Here is a 24,156-nt window from a genome sequence, read left to right on the forward strand (position 1 = left end):
AATGATTTTCCTTATTAATCCCCACCCATCCTTTCCTTCTCCTCCACTTTTCTGAACTCCATTAAATGGGCCTAACTCATGCTGACAAGTGTTTACAGAATCAGGGCATAAGCTTGTGGTACCACAAGCAAAATCTTGAGCTTCAAGGCAACAGAAGCATGTCTTAGCCAGTAGTTCACACAGCCTTTTTGTAGAGTGCTTCACATTTTATTTAGGAAACCCATATAAATCCGGCTATTGCTTATTCACCTTTGTAAAGTTTCCCCAGGTGAAAGGGCAGTGTTGAAGTGCCCAACATTAGCCCCCATATCATATGGAGAAAACTAAGGCACAAAGGTTTAGTTAGATGGCTAAGGGCTACTGTGACCTAATGGATTAGGAACTGCCTGTGGTAAGAGACCTACTGCTAGATTCTTCTTGTGTAAGTACTGAATTTGTTATTGCATGTTCACATGAAGCAGCTCCTTAATAAAGTGATAATCCTGTTCAATAGTAATTGCATACTACTATCTGAACCAGGTTTTCAACAACCCATTAAGAGAGTTACCCACTTTGCTGATAGTTTACCACAGCAACTTTCAAAGTAAAATTAAGCAGTTTTAAGTGACCTGGTGTACTGCTCATTACAAAAAATGTAGTTTTTGCTGCATGAGGCAATACAAACCATTAAGTTGCCTATGACCAATTCCCTAAGGGACATTGGGAGAATCTGTTTACAGGGGACAGACACCTAGCTATTGCATTGCTTTTTGTCACTAGCCCCCATAGTCACTTTCCACAGCAAAATTTTGCCAACTATAAACCCTCCAGTGGTTATAGTAATTTTTCCCCCCCTTCCTGCTCATCAGTTGAGTTGCATTTTCAGTTCTGGGCAATGTGTTAGCTAGAGGATGCTCTTAAAGATTCCAGGTATTTTAAGTTTAGTGTTCAACAGCTTGCTGAATACTTTGCTATAATTTAGGGCTAAATTCCACAGCCATCTAAGACAGTGAAAAGCATCCACTTACTTCAATAGAAGCAGAAAAACAGCCCTTAGAAGTTTAAGTGAAGAGTTTATTTGTTCTCTCCCCAACCTCCTTTTTTACAGAACCATTGCCTGGATGTTCATCATGTCTAATTTTATGGACCTAGCTAAGTTATCTATTTTGAAGTATAAATATTTGAAGTAAATAATTTCAGGGTTAGTTTTCCAGGAGTTTTCTGTGCTGTATTTTAACCATGTAGTAAAAAGCAGGTCTTCATTACATTTTTGACCACTTGCAAATGTGAAGTAGTGTTTTCTAATAAGAACAAGCTTTTAGAAAAAAAAAAGTTTATTTTATACACCCCATACTAACAATACATTTGAAAGTTGGTGGTTTAAAATCCATCTACATTTTGGAGATTTTAAAATAGGTGGTATTTACACTAAAGCAACTGGAGAGTTCAAGTTTTTCCTATGGGGGGAGGAGGAGAAAGAGGGGAGTACCCAAGTTTGCTTGTAATTCTTATACCTCAAGGAAAAATAAAATCTTTTAGTTTTTCCATTCTTCTTCGTTCTCTGACCCAGTCTCCTCATCTGCAAAACGAGCATTAGAATATATTAATGTCCCATACTAGGCAAAAGATTAAGAAGTTCCATCATAGATTCACTAGAAGTGCTAGCTGATTTGTATTGTAACTAAGCTAGACAGGCATGTGTTTCATTATTGCTGTTTCCTAAAGACTTAAATTACAATACATAGCTCTTCATTTAGTAACTGCTTATAAAAATTGATGTGAGTGATGTAGGGCCTTCAGGACTACAAGGGTTTCAAGTTTATCTCCAGATGATTCTTCCTATAAATCAGTCAGCCTAAAACTTACCAAGTCAGATCACAGGCCACAGTGGCAGTCCATGGAATTAAAAGTAATACATGAGTAATGTTACAAGCTAACTCAGTATCAAAATTATCAATCCAGAAGTCAGGGAGGGAGGAGGGTAAGCAAGCATGAATTGGGATACTAACTTAGAGGCCTTTCTACAAGTCAGATGCAGGTCAGATGCTTTTTCAGGTCAGATGCACTAGTTCTCAATTACTTGCACCAGACTTTGATTCAAAACGCATGTTTCCCTCTATAGGTCAGATTAATACTTGTGACCTCTCTGCATTCTCAAAATTAAAACAAACCAAAAACAAAACAAAAACCCACCAACACCCACTATTGACACTATTAAGGACTGTGGTGGTGGAGGTGGAGGAGACTATCAACCTGAGTAACCCCCTTATACATAGGTGCTGGAACTAGGGGTGCAGGGGAGCTGCAGCACCACCTGGCTTGAAGTGAGCTCTCTCATATACAGGGGTTGCAGTTTGGTTCAATGGGTCTCAGCACTCCCAGTATACAAATTGTTCCAGCACCCGTGCCATTATATGAGGGCAGATGCAGGGAGGAAGAATAGTCAGTATGGGAGATTTGAAAGCATTTCTAAAGCCTCTGTCTGATAAAGTTGTACTTCTATGTAGTGATCACAACATCAGCCTTGGGGGTATAACAATACATACCCAAAAGTTAGAGATGGTTATCAGTAAGTGGAACAATTAAACCTGTATGCAAAGTGTGATTGCGGGCACTAAGTGACTAGATCAGAGGTGGGCAAACTACAGCCCACAGGACCTTCCTGCCTGGCCCAGGAGGCTAGCACCCAGCCCCTCCCCAGCTGTCCCTCCTCCCCCACAGCCTCAGCGCACCCCGCCGCCAGTGCAATGCTCTGGGTGGCAGGCCTGCAAGCTCCTTGGGCAGCACCGCTGCAGAGCCTGGCCTGACCCGGTGCTCTGAGCTGCGCGGAATGTGGCTGTAGCGCCACTAGTGCTACAGGCAGTGCGCTAAGGGGGCAGGGAGCAGGGGGGTTGGATAGAGGGCAGGGGAGTTCAGGGTGGTGGTCAGGGGGCGGGGGTGTGGATAGGCGTCAGAGTGGTCAGAGGGCATGGAACGGGGGTTGGATGGGGCAGAGGTCTGGGGGGCAGTCAGGGGACAGGGAGCAGGGGTGGGTGGATCGGACAGGAGTCCTGGGAGTGGGCCGTCAGGGGGCAAATAAGGGGTGGGGGCCAGGCCATGTCTCCCTCCCCTAACCAGCCTTCCATACAATTTCCAAAACCCAATGCAGCCCACAGGCCAAAAAGTTTGCCCGCCTCTAGACTAGATGATCCAGACTACAAAGAGAACAGGAGCTGGGGTGAAAGACATACTGTTTGGGTAAGTTCTTCTATCGTGCTACTACTATTGCTATATTCTTAGCCTGACTAGGTCAATCAGGAGTTCTCATTAGACTCTTTTTAGAACTTACTCATCCTTTTAAAAAGCTACCTAAATAGACTTGAAACAGAATATTAAATTTGGTACAAATATTACTTGCTTTAGTGTTGCATCCCTTCCTTTTCCTATACTTGGTTGATGTACTTGGTTTTTGATCACTTTCCTTATAAACATGTAAGCCAGAAGTTCTCAAACTGTGGGTCAGGACCCCAAAGTGGGTCACGACCCTGTTTTAATGGGGTTATCAGGCTGGCTTAGACTTGCCAGGGCCTGGGTCAAAGCCAAAGCCTGAGCCCCACTGCCCCTGGGGGGGGGGGGGAAGAAAGCTCAAGACTAAAGGCTTCAGCCCTGGGTGGTGGGGCTCAGGTTACAGCCCCCACATCTGTGACTGAAGCCCTTGGGCTTCGGCTTGCTCTCTCCACCCCCAAAGCAGCAGGGCTTGGGTGGGCTCAGGTTTCATTCCACCCTCCTGGGGTTGTGTAGTAATTTTTATTGTCATAAGTGGGTCAAGGTGCAATGAAGTTTGAGAACCCCTGATGTAAGCTATCCTGTCTTGAGAATGCCATTCCAGCAACATGTATTTTTTGCAGTTACTTAGTAGGTATTACTCAACAGTTCATGAAGTAGCCTCTGTAATAGATACTGGACTACTATTTTAAATTTTGTATTAACTTGTAGATGAGTAATTCCCCAAATCCATGCCCACTTCTGTCAGAAATCCAGACTAAATGGAGACAGTGAACCTTTTAGAACCAAGCTGAAAGGGTTCTAAACAAGTTAGACTGAGCGCAGTAGTGTTCTTCCAACTACTATGCCAATAGACACTGGTAAAATTTTAGAGAAAAGCACAATACTAAAGTTTTCTAAGCAAAGAGAAAATATTTTATAATCCTACCTGAAGAGTAAAGGGCCTTATACCTCTTCTGAATAACATCCTTAAGAGCAGCTACTATTTCTCCATCGTTGGGTGACTGTGGTGATGTTGGACTTAGAGTCACCTGTTTAAACAGGAGTGATCATTTAGACTTGTATAATGGAGCTATTAAGACCAGAAATATGGAGTTATGTTTAAGTTAATAAATAGTAAGTTGGGCAAGAATGTATTTAGTAAAGATTCAACACGTTCTTTAAGTGTATTATATGACGATTAATTGGTTGGCCAAAATAAGAAATAAAATCTGTTTTAGTTCAATAACTCTGCATTAACTTTGGATCAGTTTATACAGTATTTGGGAGAGTTACAGCTAGAAACCACATACCCTATTTCAAGCCAGTCTGATAGCTGTACCATGAAGCTACTGGTCTTTGATTGGGTGGTGGAGGTGCAGGTGAAAGCAAGACATTGGTGTTCATGCCACTGGTAGGGGACATAGAATTAGTTATTCCTTACTTGGACTTTGTTCCAGGTCAAAAGCCAGGCAGAACTAGTTCTTACCCAATATAGCTAATCTGTACTCGGTGATTCCAGTTCAGCTTCAGATGAATGCATCTTTAGAAGGCAGCCTAGGATTGAATACAGTAACTCCTCACTTAACGTTGTAGTTATGTTCCTGAAAAATGCAGCTTTAAGTGAAATGATGTTAAATGAATCCAATTTTCCCCATAAGATTTAATGTAAATGTGGGGGGTTAGGTTTCAAGGAAATTTTTTGGGGCAGACAAAAAGGCATTATATAATGTACTGTGGTGGGGAGGTGCTCCTGGCTTACCCCTGGGGCTAGGGGTGCAGGGTCTAGGAGGGAGTTAGAGTGCAGGAGGGTGCTCAGGGCTGGGGCAGGCGGGAGGTGCAGAGCACTTACCTGGGGCAGCTCTTGTTTGGTGCAGGGGGTGTGCAGGTGGCTCTGTGCAGCACAGCACCGCTCCATGGCCACGAGTCTGGGAGATGCCTGCCCCCAGCAGGTAGGGCCACCCAGAACGCAGGGGCTTTTGGTGCTGCAAGGCCCTGGCCTGCAACTCTAAAGCCCCTGTTGGAATGTGGCCCTGCGAGCACAGGCTTTAGGAGCAGGGGCAGCCATGCAGCCAGCAGCCAGAGAGAAGCAGCACTTTCCCCTTCAAAGCCCCACTTCTCTTTGGCCGGCTTTGAAGGGGAAAGCACCACTGCTCTCCAGCCACTGACTGCACGGCTGTTCCTGCTCCTTCTGAGTCCTCTGGATCATGCTTGCAGGGCCGCATTCCGAAAGGGGCTTTAGAGCTGCAGGCCAGGGCCCTGCAGCCCCAAAAGCCCCTGCATTCCAGGTGGCCCTGCCTGCTGGGGGGGCAACTTCCCTGCTCCCTCCCTCCCCACCCTTCCAGAAAGTCCTAAGCACCGCCAAACAGCTGTTTGGTGGTCGGGGAAGTGCTGGGAGGGGGAGGAGGCGGAGAAGAGGAACTTGCGCAATGCTCCCTTATGTCATTTGGCTGACTTTACAAGGGAGCATTGCACAACTTTAAATGAGTATGTTCCCTAATGGAGCAGTGATGCAAAGCAGGATGACGTTAAGTGAGGAGTTACTGTATATCCCAAATAGCCACTCTAGGACAGGATAAACTAAGCTTAGCTGGAGTGCCTGGAGCAACTGCAGCTCTTTCAGAGATAAAAGGTTGTCTCTGATGCTCCAAGCCTCATCTTCACTAGTTTTGAACGTGACCAGTCTACAAAACTAGGTGTTTTCCCATAAATGTCTAGTCTCCTGGGAGGAATTGTTCCTTCCCTACAAAAGGCTTTGTAATACAGAGAGGATTGATAATAATTTCACTATAAATACAAATACACCAAGCCTATCTGCCCTCCTACTGCCTGTTCTGTGGTAAGAGGACTTAAGTCTTTCTGACACCTCACATGGAGCACAGACTTCACTCAGAACTACACAGTTTAGGAGATTTTCAATCAGCCATCCACCATAGAGACCTGGAATCATGTGACATCATGGACATTGGATGAAGAACTTGGACACTGGCAAGAGATACAGTATTCCAGGTTAGGACCTGGCAAGGCTGCACTTTCCATCCACAGTACCATGTGGTGTTCACATTCCAGTCTCCATTTTACAGACAGCCCTTGATACTGTCACTGAACAAGATAAATGAAACTTTGAAACAGGAGCCACTGCAACTCCTAGCTTTTTGTTGTCCTTTCTGACCTATTGCAATACATGCTACTAACAGTGATCATGAAAGATGTTCATTTTACTAGCCAGTGACTACATAGACAAAAAAGTGTTTTATACAAAGGGCTTTTAAGGCTTTGGAACCAACTATTTGTAAGAGTTTCCAAATTAGATTAGCATAGTTCTGCCAAAAATACCTCGCAGGATTATATCAATAAACTAGCACTGAGGATTATGGCTATTAGACTCTGTTACTTAACTAGGAATTATAATTAACAATCTGTTTAATTAAGATTTCTTCTGGGAAGAGTTTTGCTTCAACATTAGAAAGTCCACTCCAGATGTGAGGTGGGAATATTACTATTAAAGTTATTTTTAGAAAGTAATTATGCTATAAGCATCCATTGTTTACTTTAAAATATTACCAGAATGAAAAACCCGATTAAAAAAAACAATAATGATGCACATATGAGCATTTGGGATCACTGTTTATTTAGTTTTAGGCTAAACAACTCACTCATGGGAAAGCATCTCTTCCAAATTAATTCATTTGGAAGAGATGCTTTAAGTGAACTGACCCAACCCTGACCTTTTTCAAATTAGGATAAAGCTTCCACTCAGTTATTGGATAAGACCATAGTTTGTCCAATTTTAACCTCAGGATGGAAAATAGCTAGAACACACATTTTCCCCAGATTTGAGCAGTAGACTCATACTTTGCCTTTAAGAGCTTGTGAATTGCCTCAAATAGAGATTCAAGTATTTCCTAAATACAAGAAAATACTGCAGATAGAGCGGTAATAAGATGGACACTTCTGCTTTCAGATAGGCTTGGTGTACTTCCATTTAGTGAAATTATCAACTCTCCCTGTATTACAAAGCCTTTTGTAGGGAAGGAACAACTCCTCCCAGGAGGAAAGATGTTTAGGAGGAACCACCTAGTTTTGTAGACTGTCCACGTTCAAAACCAGTTAAGATGAGGCTCGGAGCATCAGAGACAACCTGCAGTTGCTCCAGGCATTCTAACTAAAGTTAGTCAGTCAGTTTTTTCCTGACTTCAAGGAAGCAGTGGTGATAGTTGCCCAGCCATTAGGCTTTAGTAAGATTTATTTTTATTTTTTTAAGCACAGGAGAAGAGAATCAAAACAAGCTTCCACATGCCAAGGCATTTTTGCTCATGTAACTACTAGAGCTTAAGCATCAGAGCTCACTACTTGCAATTTGCTTAGACATTTCTCAGTAAGCATCAGCAGTAAAGTAAAAAAAGTAATGTCACCAGTGTATGTTTTGTTAATGCAAATTTTGCATTACTGAGGTTTTCCATCTTAACATGCAGGAATTTGTACAGTACTGTTTCATCAGTTCTCTTCAATTGTGGGATTAGTTATTTATGTCAAAGTCAAAACAAAGCCATAGTCTATGGTCCAGTTTAACTCTTCCCCCACATTTTTTCTAAAAATAAGCAATACAAGAGCATTACAGATCACAACTGCATGATTTTTAAATGCAAAACCCACCCAAAAAAGCAAAATCTATAAGAAAGTACCATTTCCATCTATGGTTAGTTGGAGACTGGAAGGGTGCACAGTGGAACACTTAAGGATGAATAGAATTATTGCAGAATTTACAAAGCCTCAAAGGACTCCACCTCCACATGCAGAGTTTTTTGCAAGGTCAATTCAGAAGTTGCATGGCTCCCCACGTACATTCCAATACAGGTAGCAAGCTGTGGTTCAAAGCATTACTCAAAAGAAAAAGGAACTAAAGCTTGGAGCACAGCCAGACAAGTATTAGCAGCTTTCAATGTAGTATTCCATTGCTAACGCTGTATTTTTCTATTACCCACAGTAATGGAAAATAGTATGCTCACCACACAGAAGGAGGCAAGGACATATGATATGGCTTTTAATCAGGATGCAACTTTATTCATCAAATTGCATCCAAGGTTTCCACTGGGGGACAGTCCAGCACAGTCTCACACTCCATTGACCTTTGCCAATTCTTGGTGGCTCCCACCACAATGGGAGCAGTCATCACACTGGGATGGTCTCTAGGAACCAACACTTGCCCACTAGCATCCCTTTCCATTCCAGGGGTTGTGGTAAGAGGGGACCTTGATCCCCCAGCCAGCACCACATTCGAGTCCATTAGCGGGATGGTCCCCCAGAGATACAACCCCAGCCCCTGCTTCACCCTTCCCCTGGGGGTTGGACACAATGCCCCCTCATATAGATTGCCCTTGCAACATTCACTGTGTTACTGATTTAGGCTCCAGATACAAAAAGGCGAGTTCTTGCCCTGGGCACCTGTCACAAGGAGGCACCAGGATCAGCTTGGATGCCTCCACCCCACTCTGCACAGGTTATCTAGAAGTTCGGCCAACCCAATACTGAGATCATCCAGGAACAAATCAGCACCTATATCAGAAGTGCCCTCCGTCCCCTTGATAAATCTCAGCTGCATGCTAATCTGATACGTCAGCTACCTTGGGACTCCAGCCATGTTGATTCTTTCAAACTGGTTTTCCTCTGGGCCCTATCCCACCTTTTTGTGTGGGTGCACAGCAGTCCACCAAATCCTGTGGGCTAGAGTGTCCACCATACTATCCTCACACCAGGAAACAAGTCAACCAGCAGTCCAATAACCCACTTAGCCTCCCAGATCAGTTGGAGCCCATGGCACATTCCCAGGTCATCCTAGGTGGATAACAAGGATGTCTGGTGTGTCCTGATGGAGCACCAGGCTATTCAAAAGATCCATGGGCTGATCCCACCACATGCTCATCTGCTGTGCCAAAACAGAACTCCATCCAGCCCAAGACCCAGCTGCAAGGCCCTTGCTGAATTATATGCTTTCTTGTAAACCCAGTGCCCCGAAATCCATATCCCCAGCTGTGGGCATGCGCAGATACATTCTGTATGATAGACATGGGGAAGGAAGCAGACATTGTGAAAGCCTGTGGTGATTATGGCCCATCAACTCCATCAGCCTTCCCTCAGGCAACCACACAAAGAACTTTGAGCCTAAATCATCTGTGCCCTATAGTCTGGACCTCTGGATGCACCCATGTCCAACTAGGTAGCTGCTGTTGAGGCCCCTGTATGGAAGAAATGGGAGCCATAATCTCTCAGTGGCAAGCTTAAGAATGACAGCACTTTCCTACACACTCCCACAAACTAGAATTTGAACAAGGGACCCTCACCAGGTGGCCATTGAGCCACATATGCCTGCAATGCCCATATAGGACACAGGTCATCCTCACCAACCCCAATTTGATCAGTTTGTGATCTATGCACCTGAGCTATACAGTCTCACCTCTCCACTGCCTGTCCTGTAGTTCAAGAGCTTGCCTCAAAGAGTCTCCTTTGGCACAAGGGAAATAACTTACTGACTCAGAAGGCCCTGAAGAAAACCAACAGAAAGGTTGCTTTAAACACTGCAGCCTCACCCCCCTAAATGGCAAACCTGAGGAAAAGCCCGAATTAATTGCCTAAGGATCTGCAAGATCACTGGCTTCCTGACATTGCTCCATGTCCCAGCAGCCTGGGTTCAATTCTCCTGCATCCTGTGACTTATGAATCCCTAGAACTGGGTCTGGATGACCTGCAGTGAGACCACCACAGATAATCAGTTCCCTAAAGCAAATCCATGAACTGAATTTGGGGTTTCTGGTATAGGCAAGTCCCTAGTGGACCTTCAGACTCCCCACCCCCACAAAAAAGACCCAAAACAAACACACACCCCTTATCAAATGCCATTGTGTAAGCTAAAAAGGGTGCATGGTGCACATGGTCCCTTGGCTGTGAATACTGTTTCTAGCACCCAAGATTCCATAGAGCTGCCCACCTCTGTTCTGGCTCTTCCTTGGCTTCCGGTGCTAGTACTCTGAATCTGCTGCCTGCAATTGAGAAAGCAGCTATACTGCTGTTAAGCCTAGGTACATTCTTGGCAGTGAAATGAATAGAAATCTGTATGCAATGTTTGGTAGTGTTAATTGTTAAATGTCTCTAGACAGAGAAGAGTGTTTTGAGAGCTGTAGTCACAAAGAATTCCATGTAGATGGAGTCACTCCTTCCCTTCCCTGTGAAGGGCTGCTGTGCCCCGAGAGAAGGGAAATTGTCTTTTCCATAGGGCTGTGGGCGAGACACAACATACATCCTGCCCTTAACTCCACTCTTGCTGAAATGATTTAAGTACATTCCAGCTCCTGTCAGGCAAGACAGAGGAGACAGACAAGCCTCTGTTCAGAGCACAATGCGCACATTTCAAAAGCATGAACTATTTGGGGCAAGTAGGACTCCATCCCAGAGGTGGCTCTGCTCATCTCAGAACCTGATCTGCATTCCCAGTGCCACCTGAAGACACAAAAGGAGAGATATAGAAGACATTCCAAAGATGAACCATTTCCCCCAAGTTTCAGGAAACCGGTAAAGAGTGTTCAGTTCATCCAGCAAGTGACTGGTGCACTCACACTGTAGCCAGTCTGTGGGTTCATGAAACACCCATCTGATTGGAAGAATTCTGCACTGTCACTGACTGACATGCTTGAGCAGGACTGCTATGCAAAGACAGAGACAGACACTCAAAGCCATAGTCTAATAATCCAGACATGGGATGGTCGGTTAAGCTTCCACCTACACCAGACACCTGGTCTTCTGGCCCCAGTTAGAATATGGGGTTCAGGGGAGCTGCCTTCAGATTATCCCATTTAACAGACCAGACTGTGGCCCTGCAAAGCTGAAGGCTGCACCATGCTTTGGGGACCTGGCTCACTCTCATGAGCCCGGAGACAGAGGTACATCAGGGGCTACCATGTTTATCCATATCACCAATATGGCAGAGATTCTAGGGTAGAGGTGGCTTCTAACACAAGAAGAGTTGCTTTAGCTTTAGAAGCAAGGATTCATTGAGAGGAATATCACCAGTGAAACATTACACCAGCCAAAATAAGCTAACAACCATATCAGCTCTGTACAGCCTCTCAGACAAGCACCTTCCCTGAGTCCGTATCATGTTCAAGGTATGGTTATCACAGGGCTTTTCAAGCACCTCTCATTAGATGACCTATTCATATCCTCATTGTTTTGGCTTCCCTTGGGAAAGGTGGGGCTCAGGAAGGTGTGGGAGTAGTCATTTGCCTTCCAACTGCAGAGGATTGTCCTCACTCAGCTTGTATTGTACAATTAGAATTTTTAAAAAAGACTGTATTCTCATGGATGACGTTTCCAGATCCCAGGATGGAGTGGGGGTGAGGCACCTTTTATAACTTCTATTCTGTAAGTGTTGTAGGGACAGTGGGGTTTATGGGCACTAAACAGCCAAGTTCACTAAAACTCAGTGGAAAATTCTAACAGTATGCTTAGAAGTGGAAATTTCTCATCTTTGGGTTGGGACAGATGATACAGTCTACATTAAGGAAGTTTGCAACCCCCTAACAGAAATGCTTTAGCCTATTAAACTGCTGCAGAAAGAGACCTTGAGTCTGGAAAAGGATACTCCTCAATAGCTGTCTGATTAGATCAGTCTTTCAGACCACATCGCATAGGGACAAAGTCACCAGCAGCAACACCAGATATACTGTCTATTGCTAGTGATGGAGTTTCCCGCTTCACTTCCAAAAATGCCAGTTTCAATGTTGTGCATAGGTTTAAGTTGCAAGCATGACTAGTCCAGGAGATTAGGATAGACAAGCATAAAGGAATGCTCAAATGGAATGGGTCTCTGCACCAGGAACAAGAACCAAGCCAGGAAGCATCAGACCTAGTCCCAGATCAGAGCCATCAACCCAGCCATCACACTGCTCTGCTGAAGCAGTGATGGGACCCAGGTAAGAAGCAACTAGAATAGCAAAGCAAGGCATAATCACTGCTAAAATCCACCTTGGGATGGGGGTAGGGGGGCGCGCAGAGGGCCCTCCTTTAAGTGACACAAGGCAGCAAGCAGCTCTTCATAAGCATGTCCCACAGCCCGAGGAAGCCAGGATTCTCCACCAGGGTTCTGCCTAGGTTATGGGGCTCAGCCCTGGCCTCTGTCCTCCCTAGGAATTCCTAACTCCCACTGCCCTAGGACCTTCAGCCCTACAGGGCAGGTGAGGCAGCCCTTACATTGGCCTAGGACCTGGCCCATGAGCAGCTCCAGATGGGGCACCATGAAAGTGAATCACTCTGAAGTAAACCCATCTGGGCATGTTCTCACCATCTTGCATAGCTGCTGGCCCACCTGCAGCAGCACGAGGCAAAGCCTAGGGAAGCTTACCTGTTGTGGCCCTATCCAGGTGGTCCAAGGAGTGAGGTTGGGTTAACTACTGGAAACCAGGAAGTAACTATGACCACATGGCTGTTATGGCTCCACTTCATGTGTAAAATCCTATGAAATCTCAAACCTACCCCAAATGTCCTGTGAAGACTGGAAATCACAGGATCCAGCTTGTCTTGTCCTTTTTGCCCTTTCCCAGTGCAGGAGCTAGCACCACACACCCCTTGAGAGACTCAGGGCCCTCTTCAGGTTGGAGAAGTGCATTCAAGCTACTTCATTGTTTGGAAAGAGTTTTTACATGCCTCCCTGTTAGAGAGTACCTCCCTTACAGTCACCAAGCACTGAGAGTGCTTTCTCTGCAAAGAGATTTCATAGGCTCTCAGATTGTCTGTGGAAGCCACTCTTCTCTGTGGTTAACTACCCCAACTAAAAAAAGACTTCTGATGACACTTTGGGTGCAATTAAAATGTTTTCTTCCATGACAGATGTAAAAGAAAGCTACTATAAAAAGCTTCCTAAATGCACCCTAGAGAGTACCAGCATTATTTTATCATTGAAACCTATGCTCAAAATAAAATGGGTCCCTTCTACTTATTTTGATGCTGTACTCCCTTCTCAGATCTAGGCCATTATATGACACATGGCTGTGGGATAAACTCAGTTTCCCATATATCAAGAGCTTCATAAGCAAATACAAATATATGGAGCAGGTACTACTGACACTTGTTGGGTCTATTTCACATTCCCAACACTAGTGTCTGCATTACTTTTACAACTGAAGTTCAACCTTCAAGTTATTGCATCTGCAATTAACCAGATCCAGTTAAATTTTGATGACAGAACATAATCATGTTTATGTGTGATAGGATAAAAACTGCAAGAGGCAATGCTCAGCTAGATGAGGGATATGCTACAATAATGGTCAGCATCTGGAGAACCCATACTGTTGAGAAAATATAGTTATGTCCCTTAACATCTCCCCCCCCCCGAGACTCTTGAAACATATGAAGCAAATGAGAATGCTTTTGTAACCCATCTGGTAGCTTCTAGCACAAAGTTGCAGGAAAGAGGCTGATAAATATCATTGATCACATGGTGCTAAATATTATAGTCCAGCTGTACTAACTAACTGATTACAGTACCTATAGATGGAGACAAGTTTGCCTGATGCAACAACTGTTCCAAAACTCAACCTCTTGATTTCTCATGTTATTTTTCAAGTTTAACTACGTTAGCAGTTCCAAATAAAATTTGGTTGTTCACTCTACTATATGTGCATGTTTTCTAAGCATAGAGCTCCAGTTGGTCTTTTTATCCAGACATCAGGGTGCCTAGAATTTCCCAAAGAGGGTGGTATTTTGCTGTTTACAACAACCATTCATGTGATTTCACAGGATTTAAGAACTCCGGCTATGTCTACCCTGCCACTTATGTCAGTATAAGTTTTGTCAGTCGGGTATGACTATGCCACCCCTGAGTGACATATTACACCAACCTAAGTGCTGGTGTGAACAGTGCTACATCAATGGGAGATCTTTTCCCACTGACATACCTACCGCCACTCATTGGGGGTGGATTAATTAATTGATGGGAGAGCTCACCCCGATCGGCTGTGAGTGGCTACACTAGAGAGTTTACAGCACGGCAGCGGCACTGCTATAAGCTCTCTAGTATAGCCAAAGCCTCAGACTTGAGGGTTTTTTTTGGCAGTTTTGGGTACAGGTCATGAGTATGGAATAAAACGTCACCAGAAGCACCAGCAGAAAGCCTAGTTTTGAAGATTTCCACTCCAGCAGCTTTGGAAATGCATCTCAACTTTAGATCAAAGCAGAAAAGGAATTTGGATTGCTTTTTTCTATTTAGTTCTGCCTCACCAGTACCTTTACAAGTCAGCCTACCTACCTAACATTTAAGTGCTTAGGGATTCTCCCACTGACTGATGGTACACAAGTCCACATAGCACTAATTTATGCATTTAGCAAAGAAAAGGCAAGTCTTGCTATGAGTTTTAAGCCATACTTGGGAAAGATTCCTTTCTAGGCTATTTTATGTGCAATTTTACAAGAGGAGGAAATTTAATGTGCTCATCCAGACTGGCTAGTATGAACCTTGTTTGATCTTTTTGGTCAGCCTGAGTGTTACTTTAAGTAACAGAACTCTACAGGTGAAGTGACAGTTCACTATTTAACTACCCTGACAGTTCTCAAACAAGGGACTGTGTCCCACTGACCATCAAGCAGTTTTGATACTTTGATCATTTTCATTTTATAAATTAGAGTTATTTGAAAGACACATTAGTTTAACTTTGTTTCTGTCTAAGATACCTTTTAAATACATTAATTTATTGCTTAACTCACATTTTGAGGAGTCAAAGCTTTCCTTACTCTAAGGTAAGTTACAACACCTTCCATGCAAATTCCACTTAGAGGCAAAGATTGGGGAAGTGACCCACCCAAGCTTAGGGTGGCATTTTACTCTGAAGAAGTTGCTTATTCTCAGTTTTCACATTCTTGTTGTCAAGATATAGACAATAAGATACCCTTTTAAAAGAGAGTCTTCTAGAGTTACGTTTACATTGTACCATAGTCAGCTTCCTAGCTGCAGCACAACTGTGCAATAGAAGTACAGGCCTACACCAAGTGTAGAATTGCACCCTTAGATTCCACACTCTCCTTTGCTCCAGTTGGGATGTATTGTTATTAGTCACACTTAGCTTTTCTTATTGCTGAGAAGTCATATGCTCACTAGTATGAATTAGTACTGGTTAAAAAAAATACTTGCCGATTTCAGCTGGATTCCCTTTCTGATCTGACCCATTAAATCATTTTGATGCAGAGTACTTGGGGTCTTTTCAGTCTTTATTTTATTCAGCTGTGGTCCTCTCAGACTGAGAGTCGGTTTATGTAGACCCATTGGTGATGCCCTTGTAGAAGGAGACAAAAGAGGTGGCATTGGAGGTGCTGGTGCAATAACAACTGAAGGGACATTCCATGGAAGTGACAGCACTTTTGATGTAGAGGGAGGTGCTAGAATTGCTTTGAGTCCATCATCTGCTCTTAAAACTGGGGAGTTTAGTTCAATACTAGGAGTTATGGTTGGACTTTGCTTTGAAGAGGATGTAGAATGAAGCAGAGGATGAGAACTGGATCTTGAAGATGTGGCTGTAGAAAAATGAAGTTATATATTAAACCTAAGAGCATATCTGTCTCAGACTGATTTCCTACCCAATCAACCTCAGCATCTACTCTTTGTTTGGCAAAGGGTTTCACTTATCAGAAATCTTAAAAGAAGCAGAATTCTGAGGCACTTATCCCATATATTTTGTACAATGCAAGGGGGTAGGGATGAGACATTATACAGCCCCAGAGAAAGTGTCAGCTATCTAGCTAATAATACTCTTAATATAGCTAGTCTACTAAGTGTGCCCAGAGCAAAAAACTTCAAGATGTGAACACCCTTGTATTTTAGGAAAGCTTAAATCCAATCTTTAAGGCTTGCATTGCCTTCACCCTCTGCACACTATATGCCTCAATATGCCTCTAAACAGATTCTCTATTAAATATGGAAAGAACCTTCAGTTACCTCAGCCTTATATCATGTTTTACTTGTTTTTGTAAAAAGGCAAGCTTGTAGAACCTACTTCAATCCTGTATATTACTGTAATGAGTTGAATGCTAAAATACTGGCAAAGTGGTATCTTACTTAAGCTGTATCTAAGTTTAATTTGTACTAATGAATTAGTACCTCTTATCTGGACCTCTTTCCGTACAGCTTCTATTCCGCCTTTCCTCTCAATTGTTTTAAAGATCTTTTCAGAGGTGCTCTTGTGTTTTAGATGATCCTCTGTTACACCAGCCTGAATAAATAGCTTCTTCAGATCTGAATCCAAGATAGTCTACAAGATGATCAGTAAGAGTCAAGTTAAGCTAGTCATGTGACAGAACTAATCTCAGATCTTTTCCCACTCATTGACCTTAAACAGTGCAATACTAATTTATTTGTGTTTCCCTTCCTGAGGTTGCATGGGAAGGAGTATAATGAGAAGATTTCAGCAACACTATTGGAGAGAAGCTATCAGTTTCTTTAGATTCCAGAACATTTCTTAAAATTTAAGCCAATTAACAAAAAAGTTGGGGAACTAACTGGTAAACCTGGCTTTTCAAACTGAGTATTCCCATTAGCCTCCAGATTACACTGAATGCAATACAAGTTTGTGAAAGCCTTCACTAAATGAAATCTTAAAGATAGATAGTGGAATGTAAACTGATTAATAAGTGTAGCTCTATGCTGAAGTAAGTTCATGTTTCTTGTTAGTTCCTTGGCAGGAGTTCAACTATTTTACCCTATAAAAAGCTGAAGTGACTATTCAGTCTTACAGAGACCTTTAATAAAAGCCATGAGAAATAAGCTATCTACTGTTTCCTCTACTCTTAAAATATGTTGCTAAGATGAGTCTTAAGTTTAAAGCTCTTAGCCACCCAATTTTTAAAAAAAAGCCAATCCACTTAAAATATACTCTCATAATTCCATTTTGGCCACTCTTCAGCAAGACAGAAGAGGCCTTTCCATTTCGTCCCCCCCCCCCCCCACCTTTCCCTACAGGTTTAAAACTTGTGTTGAAGAAAGTTTCAACTCAAGGAATGCCAAGTTGCAATCCAGTGCAATTTTTAGCTCATGATCACAATACTGAACTATTAAGAGTTAATAGAAGGTAACTCTTCATTCTAAAACTGATCCACACAAGCTGAAGCATTATCAGTTAAGTTTGATAGTTGTATTGGTAAATACTTACAGCAAATCCAGTTAGTGGATTCCATCCCACATGGCCCAAGTGCCTAGGGAGAAAATATTTGTTCATTTTAGCACCACACTCTGCAGACATAGGATTCAAGATTAGTAACAGTTGTATATGGTGGTGACTTGACTAATTTATTTACCTTATTTGAGACATATTGAAGATATACTAGAAGTCAGTTTCACTCAAAATTCTAGAATGTCAAGGGTAACAGTTGTATTTGAAGTGATCATGGAAACTCCATCACATGGCCCATGCATAGAAAATAAGAGGCCTTATCATATGATGTACATATGCTGCCTCAGGAATAGCTGAAGAATAAGTTTAGATTGTGTGTATATCCCCATTTTGTCTACTAGACTTTTAGTAGCAACATTTGTTTTGGAGTCTAGGAAGTTGACTTTTTTTTAAGTAAGTGGATTCATTTTTACATTATGGAGTGACTTGAAAAAGGTAATAATTGGAGATATACCAATCTCCTAGAACTGGAAGGGACCTTGAAAGGTCATTGAGTCCAGCCCCCTGCCTTCACTAGCAGGACCAATTTTTGCCTCAGATGCCTAAGTGGCCCCCTCAAGGATTGAGCTCACAACCCTGAGTTTAGCAGGCCAATGCTCAAACCACTGAGCTATCCCTCCCACTATCTACTCCTTGTGAACAGTAACATTCACAAGTGATGGTACATTACAGTAGTCCTAGAAAGCACAGAAGGACTCAATATTTTGTGGCTCTAACTATAGAGGTTGCCACAGCTAACAGTCTCTTTATTAACTCCTTCCATCTTTAGTCATCGTTCATAGACTACAAAAGAAATCAAGACAAAGTGGCAGATTTCTAGTCCCTCCCCCCAAAAGTCTCTAAACATAGTGTCAGGCAACAAACAACAATTCAGATGTGTCAGGAGCTTTTGGGTCTCTTTAGTGGTGTCCCTTTATTTAATATAAAATATAATATATGGAGAGAGACCTATCTCAGAGCTGGAAGGGACCCTGAAGTGTCATTGAGTCCAGCCCCCTGCCTTCACTAGCAGAACCAAGTACTCATTTTGCCCCAGATCCCTAGGTGGCCCCCTCAACGGCTGAAGTCACAACCCTGGGTTTAGCAGGCCAATGCTCAAATCACTGAGCTATCCCTCCCCCTAGCTATAACAAAAATGTCCTCTTCAATCATCTGGCCAAAACTGTCACTACCCATTTTTTGTTCTTTTCCCTCATGCTTTCCATTGTAGAAGCCTTCTACAGCATGATTCATCCAAAATCCTTGAACAGCCCAGTCCTTCATGTATCATGGTATTTGCTCATTCTGGTATTCAATACTACGCAAAGCCCGTACTTGCAAACTGTTGCAACTTTAGAGACACCACATACCACAAATAATGATTCAAAACAGCCACAGTAACTTCAGCCTTGTTCTCCGTATCAGACCAAGGTGGCATTTAACAGCAGTTTTCTAGGATCTATGAAGTATAGCTCAAGTAAAATATTCTCTTTTAGAAGAAATAGATGCTCAGTATCTCCCAAGTCAGTATTGGCCCTATAAGGGGTTCTCATTAGTAAGCCAGGGAAGGACTTAAAGGGTAGTAGTAGTCTGCAGTAACACTTCTCAACTGGTATTTAGGGAATCTGACAAAATCAGAAGTAAACAGAAACAGGCATGTTATTTGCTATCCACCATTTAAAGTAAGTAAAGCCAACAAAAGTTTGAGGATGAAAGAGACTGATTTATTGACCTTTAAATTATGGTAGTTTATTTTCTACAGGTGGCAAGATAAGCTTGACCAAATTCATATATCCTTGTAACTTCAGCTTCTCCACTACCTAATACATCTGTAGCTTCAGACATGTACGAGAAGAAAAGATTAACAAGGGTTTAAGCATATTCCTTAAAAGTAAGAGCTTTGTATTATAAGCTACATTTGATCTTCCAGTTAACTTCCCCACGTTGCCTTCTATTGAGAAAATATTATTTCATGTCTGAAGAGAACTAATTCAGGGCCAAAATTCTCAAGAGCAACTATAGATTTTGGGTACCTAACCTGATAATCCATAAAAGGGGCCCCAATTCTCAGATGGTCCACCTCTTGGAAAATTGTGGCCAAGGAGTCCTAGATTCTAGTCCCACCTCTGCTATTAACTCATTGTGTCTCTTTACATCATGACTCCATGCAGCAGTTTGCCATCTGTACAATGTGTGCATTATGTGCTTAAAAGCACTTTCATAAACGCCCATAACAGTCTGAGGCACTCTGTAAGGGCCAAGTATTTTACCTGAAAAGCTCATGTTCACTATTATGCAGAGATTGCGTGTGATTCAGTTGGAGTAGACATTAGGTGCTAGTAAGTACAATGCCCATTTATCTATTGGCAGCCAGCTTAAAGTACCTGAAAATTTGGAAGTCTAGTTCCTAGTCCTTCCCTAGGATACAATAAGGACAGTACTGAATAAGAAAAAGCAATTTTGGATATTTATTAATAGTGCAGAAAATGTTGAAAAACAATTGCTAGTTTTGTTAAATAACTTTGATACCCAAACAATTTGCAAGCTAGATACATATTTTTGTCCCACTGGATACTACACTGACCAACATAAGCCAATTTAGTATTTCATCCACAAATAAAAGCTCTTTCTTCACTTACTTGAAGTTGCTTGGATAACTAATGTCATCTTTATTTATTTTGTTTCTTTTGGGTTTTCCTTTCCATTTAATCCTTTCTTTTGTTGTTTGAGAAACATAAAATGGAGGTGGTGAAATTCCAGGATTAGGAGAAGTTAGACTTGTCTGAGGTACAGGTAACGGTGACAGCATCTCAAACACAGGTACTGAAACAATGGAAGAAAAGTTAGTGAATGTGTTTGTATAGAATAAATATTTTCCTCTTGTAAGTTCAAGAGTTTTCATTAACTTTAACAATCCCTGCTAAGTCTGTTTAAGGAATGATTATATCTGTGACACACTGGAATCATATTACCCAGTGTAGGTTTACTATTATCTGTTAACAGGTTAAATAACTACCTCCAAGTTTGAAACAACAGGATTATCTGTGCTGAATTTTCAACTCTTCCCTTCTACATACTCTTTTAGGTATAAGTTTTAAAAGTATACTTGTTAATATAATTAGTTTTCAGTTGCCCGGTTCAAGACAGGGACACCATCTACATTTTAATGTTAGTAAAGGTCTGCTTTCAATAGGACTACACAATTTTCAGTATTTGAAAACTCAAGATTAACCAGTTACTAATAATAGCCAACTATATTTTTGGTTTATAGTAATTTACTATACAGCTAATAACAGAAGGGAATTCACACATACAAGAAATTAGAAGTGTAGCACTGTTCCCCTCCTACCTGCTAAAGGTTTTTGTTTTTATAGAGGACAAAAAGCACCTACCCTTTCTTAACATAAACTCAGTTTAAATACAACACACTTGTTAGAGACAGTAACTACTGAACAGAAAAGACTGCTGGTAGTTCTTAACCATATGTTTCTCCCCACAGTACAATGTAAAGTCTTGACTATAAACTCAGTAACTAATACTAATTTCAAACACAGAACTAAAATATATGTTTTTCTTATTATCAATTATCCTACTTAAGAACACAGAATGAGTCACTATCTTATTTTTTCAAATGACCAGAAAAAGCAATATTTCTTAAAAATGCTATGTTACTAAAATCAAAGCCACACAAATAGTCTCTAAAACCCTTATTTTCACTTTTCTATATTACTAACACACTTTATTACCCAATTTTCATTATATAGAAAAATCCAAACAAGATAACCTGTCAATTTCCTGTAATAACCAATCTCTGTCCATTGTTAATGTAGGCCCTAATCTTGCAATCACTTACACGTGTACTTAACTATAAGCATGTGAAGAGTTCACAGAAGTCAAAGGGATTACTCACATGCTTAATGTTGAACATCTGCATAAGTGTTTGCAGGACTGAAGCCTTAGTGTATCCCATACTGGAGTGAAGAGTAAAATACACCTTTGAAAAGAGATTAACTAATATGTGCAATTGGTGCAAACTACATATGCACAAGTGGTTTCCATTTAGAGAATCAGTAAATTAGTGTGGCATAAAGTATTAGGTGCATAGACAAAATATTTGTTCTATGGAGCTTATGACATAATAACCAGTATACTCTGACTTTCAATCACACTTTTAGAACCTAATCTAAAAGTACTATAGTATTCTATTGTAATGGTCTATGCTTAACTTTACTCATATAAATAGGCCTATTGACATGCATAAATATTTATAGAAAGGTGCTGGATATCACACATATCTCCAAGTATGTAGAGGTCAACCAGTGACATGTATGGTGAGTATGCTAGGGCTCATTAGGTGATGAGGGGAGGGATAGCTCAGTGGTTCAAACATTAATCTGTTAAACGCAGGGTTGTGAGTTCAATTATTGAGTGGAGACCATTTGGGGCAAAAATGTGTCTGGGGACTGGTCCTGCCCTGCCCTGAGCAGGGGGTTGGACTAGATGACCTCCTGAGGTCCCTTCCAACCCCAAAATTCTATGATATATGGACTGGTTCAGTTTGCAAGTTATGTCTGAAGCTTTATATCAGTTACATATGGATCACTTGTTTGATTTCTTAGCAATTATTATTTATTTTACAGAGGGCCATTTCCATGTACCATGGCACATTAGAACAATAACATTCAAAAAGCATTCTGAACAACCCAAACTAAGACCTAGTCCTGCAAACTCTTCCAAGAGTAATCCCAATGAAGTCAATGGAAGAACACACATATGCATAAATGTTTGGAAGATCAGGGCCCAAATGTTCAAAGAAGGACACTGATCTTATGATCCTCAGTTTATGGGTGCCCAACATGAGACAGTCTGTGCTTGATTATCAGAAGTACTGAGAACCTGTAGCTTCCTTTGACTTCAATATATAAATGTCTCTAATCATATATACATTTGTATATGACCAAGTGGCCTTTAGGAAGCATTTACAACAGTTCAGAGATCAAAGTAAAAACAAGCTCTAAACTGTGAAAGTACTCAAATAAGTAGTTTAGTAAATAATTAAAACAACAGAGAGGAAAAGATCTCCTTATTTGTATAGGAGGAATAAAAAACAAGTGAATTCCTGATTCTACAACTACTTAAACAGAAACACAGGATTAACTTTAAGCAAGAGACCAAGTTCTTTGTGCTAATAAATTACAAAAAAATCCAGCACCTTGATTTACAACATCTCATACAAAAAGCTATTGAGTATGATGGATAACATGGTTCTTTTTGTTTTAACCCTTTGTGATGACTCGCTAGCAGAGTGTATGTACTCTGTACCTAACAAGGGGAAGAAAAAGTTATAGAGGTTTTCTGGGAAAAAGTTAAAAAAAAATTAACACTGCAAAGGGAGTGTGGAAACTGTCAATCAGAGAATGAGAGGTTCACAGCTGGGCAGCATTAGGAAATAAGGCCTTATAAAAGGAAGTCTTTAAGACCTTTAAAGCCTTTGGCTTCAACAAGGTCCAAGTTCTATTTGCTAAAAGTATTTTTATTTAGAAAACCTATAACTGATTTTTGTAAGAGGTAAGAAACTCTGTATTTGCTTTACATAGTAACTTAGTATGTTTGTTTTGTATTCATTTATCTATATACTCCAGTGTAAATTCCTATTTTAAATTTCTCTGTTTTGAGAGAACCTTGAAATTGCCCCTCTCCTAGCCCCAATGCCTGCTGAGATTTCTATGAGCCTTAGTGTATTATGGCTGTCCAGGTGTATGTATAGAAGATCAGAGGGACTTGTTTCTAACAGTGTACAGAAAGATAGATCTTCAAATAGCACTTTAGCACTACTTTGAAATAACAGCATTGTATGTTATGTCTGAGACTCCAAGTGGTATGTTGCAACCTTCACCCTATAAATGACTCTGTTTCGGTGCTGTTGTGTATAATTTATGAAGTGCTATATCTTTAAAAAGTACTTAAAATGTATATCATATATAATTTAGACTAAGGTATTCTAATGCACTAATCTATCAAGTATCTAGTTATCATGTAAACAAATGTATGAATATTGCTTCCAAAGACCACATTCTTTATCTTCATGCTTTAACTGTTTTCTTTAGTAGTAAATTCTCTCCCTGTTTCCTTGATGCTTGCTGTTGAAAATTATGAAACTGTTCATGGAAGTCTTGTGTAATGGCTTGTATGTCATACTACATTTTCCCAGTGTTAAGATTCATGCTACAGCTGATCATGTTTAGCAGAGATGCTGTGGATTGTCTTAGAACAGAGGCTTCTATCAATCTCCTGGACTGTCAGTAAGAGAGTGAGAGATTCTGTTAAGACAACCTACTAATATGCAGATTAATACTGAAAGATTTTTTTCTAAATAATAATCTCATGTAGAGAGAGCAAAAAAAAAATTATCTTTATATTCCAATGTACTACACTTAACAGGTAACATATTATCCCATGTCTGTATTCTGTATATTGCTTATAATTCCTTAATTCTGTTAACTGTGTAAACTGTGTAGTGATGCATGTACATGGAAAAAAGCGTAAAGTTTATTCTTAGAATGTTTTGTCTTCAGGGTGTAACAAATTGCTATGAAATAAATACATCTAGACTAATTTTCCAGATAGTGAAACTGAGGCAGAGAAGTGAGTCATTTATCTATGGCCAAAGAGACTCATTCTTTAAACCAAGATGAAAATAAAGGATTTCTGGACTGATTAGTGGACAGACAATTGCTTCACACCTACA

General features: G+C 41.2%; 1 protein-coding gene across 4 annotated transcripts; it reads right to left on the bottom strand.

Annotated features, from left to right (window-relative positions):
• Positions 1 to 1,185: 1,185 nt before the first annotated feature.
• On the bottom strand, positions 1,186 to 21,125 carry LOC120409587 (neural Wiskott-Aldrich syndrome protein-like). 4 transcript variants are annotated; one of them, XM_039547965.1, is made up of 7 exons: positions 20,801 to 21,125; positions 20,048 to 20,231; positions 17,409 to 17,451; positions 16,361 to 16,511; positions 15,398 to 15,777; positions 4,172 to 4,274; positions 1,186 to 1,558 (listed from the first exon to the last, which is right to left on the bottom strand). In XM_039547965.1, the coding sequence occupies exons 1-7, from the start codon at positions 20,811 to 20,813 to the stop codon at positions 1,515 to 1,517; spliced, it is 918 nt and encodes a 305-aa protein (XP_039403899.1). In that variant the 5' UTR covers positions 20,814 to 21,125; the 3' UTR covers positions 1,186 to 1,514. The 4 variants fall into 4 exon arrangements, with proteins under 4 accessions (XP_039403899.1, XP_039403900.1, XP_039403901.1 ...); XM_039547966.1 differs by having other exon boundaries at positions 20,758 to 21,125; XM_039547967.1 differs by having other exon boundaries at positions 20,723 to 21,125.
• Between the last annotated feature and the right edge of the window lie 3,031 nt (positions 21,126 to 24,156).

The sequence above is a fragment of the Mauremys reevesii genome, linkage group 7, assembly GCF_016161935.1.
Source record: "Mauremys reevesii isolate NIE-2019 linkage group 7, ASM1616193v1, whole genome shotgun sequence".
NCBI classification, from domain to species: Eukaryota; Metazoa; Chordata; order Testudines; family Geoemydidae; genus Mauremys; species Mauremys reevesii.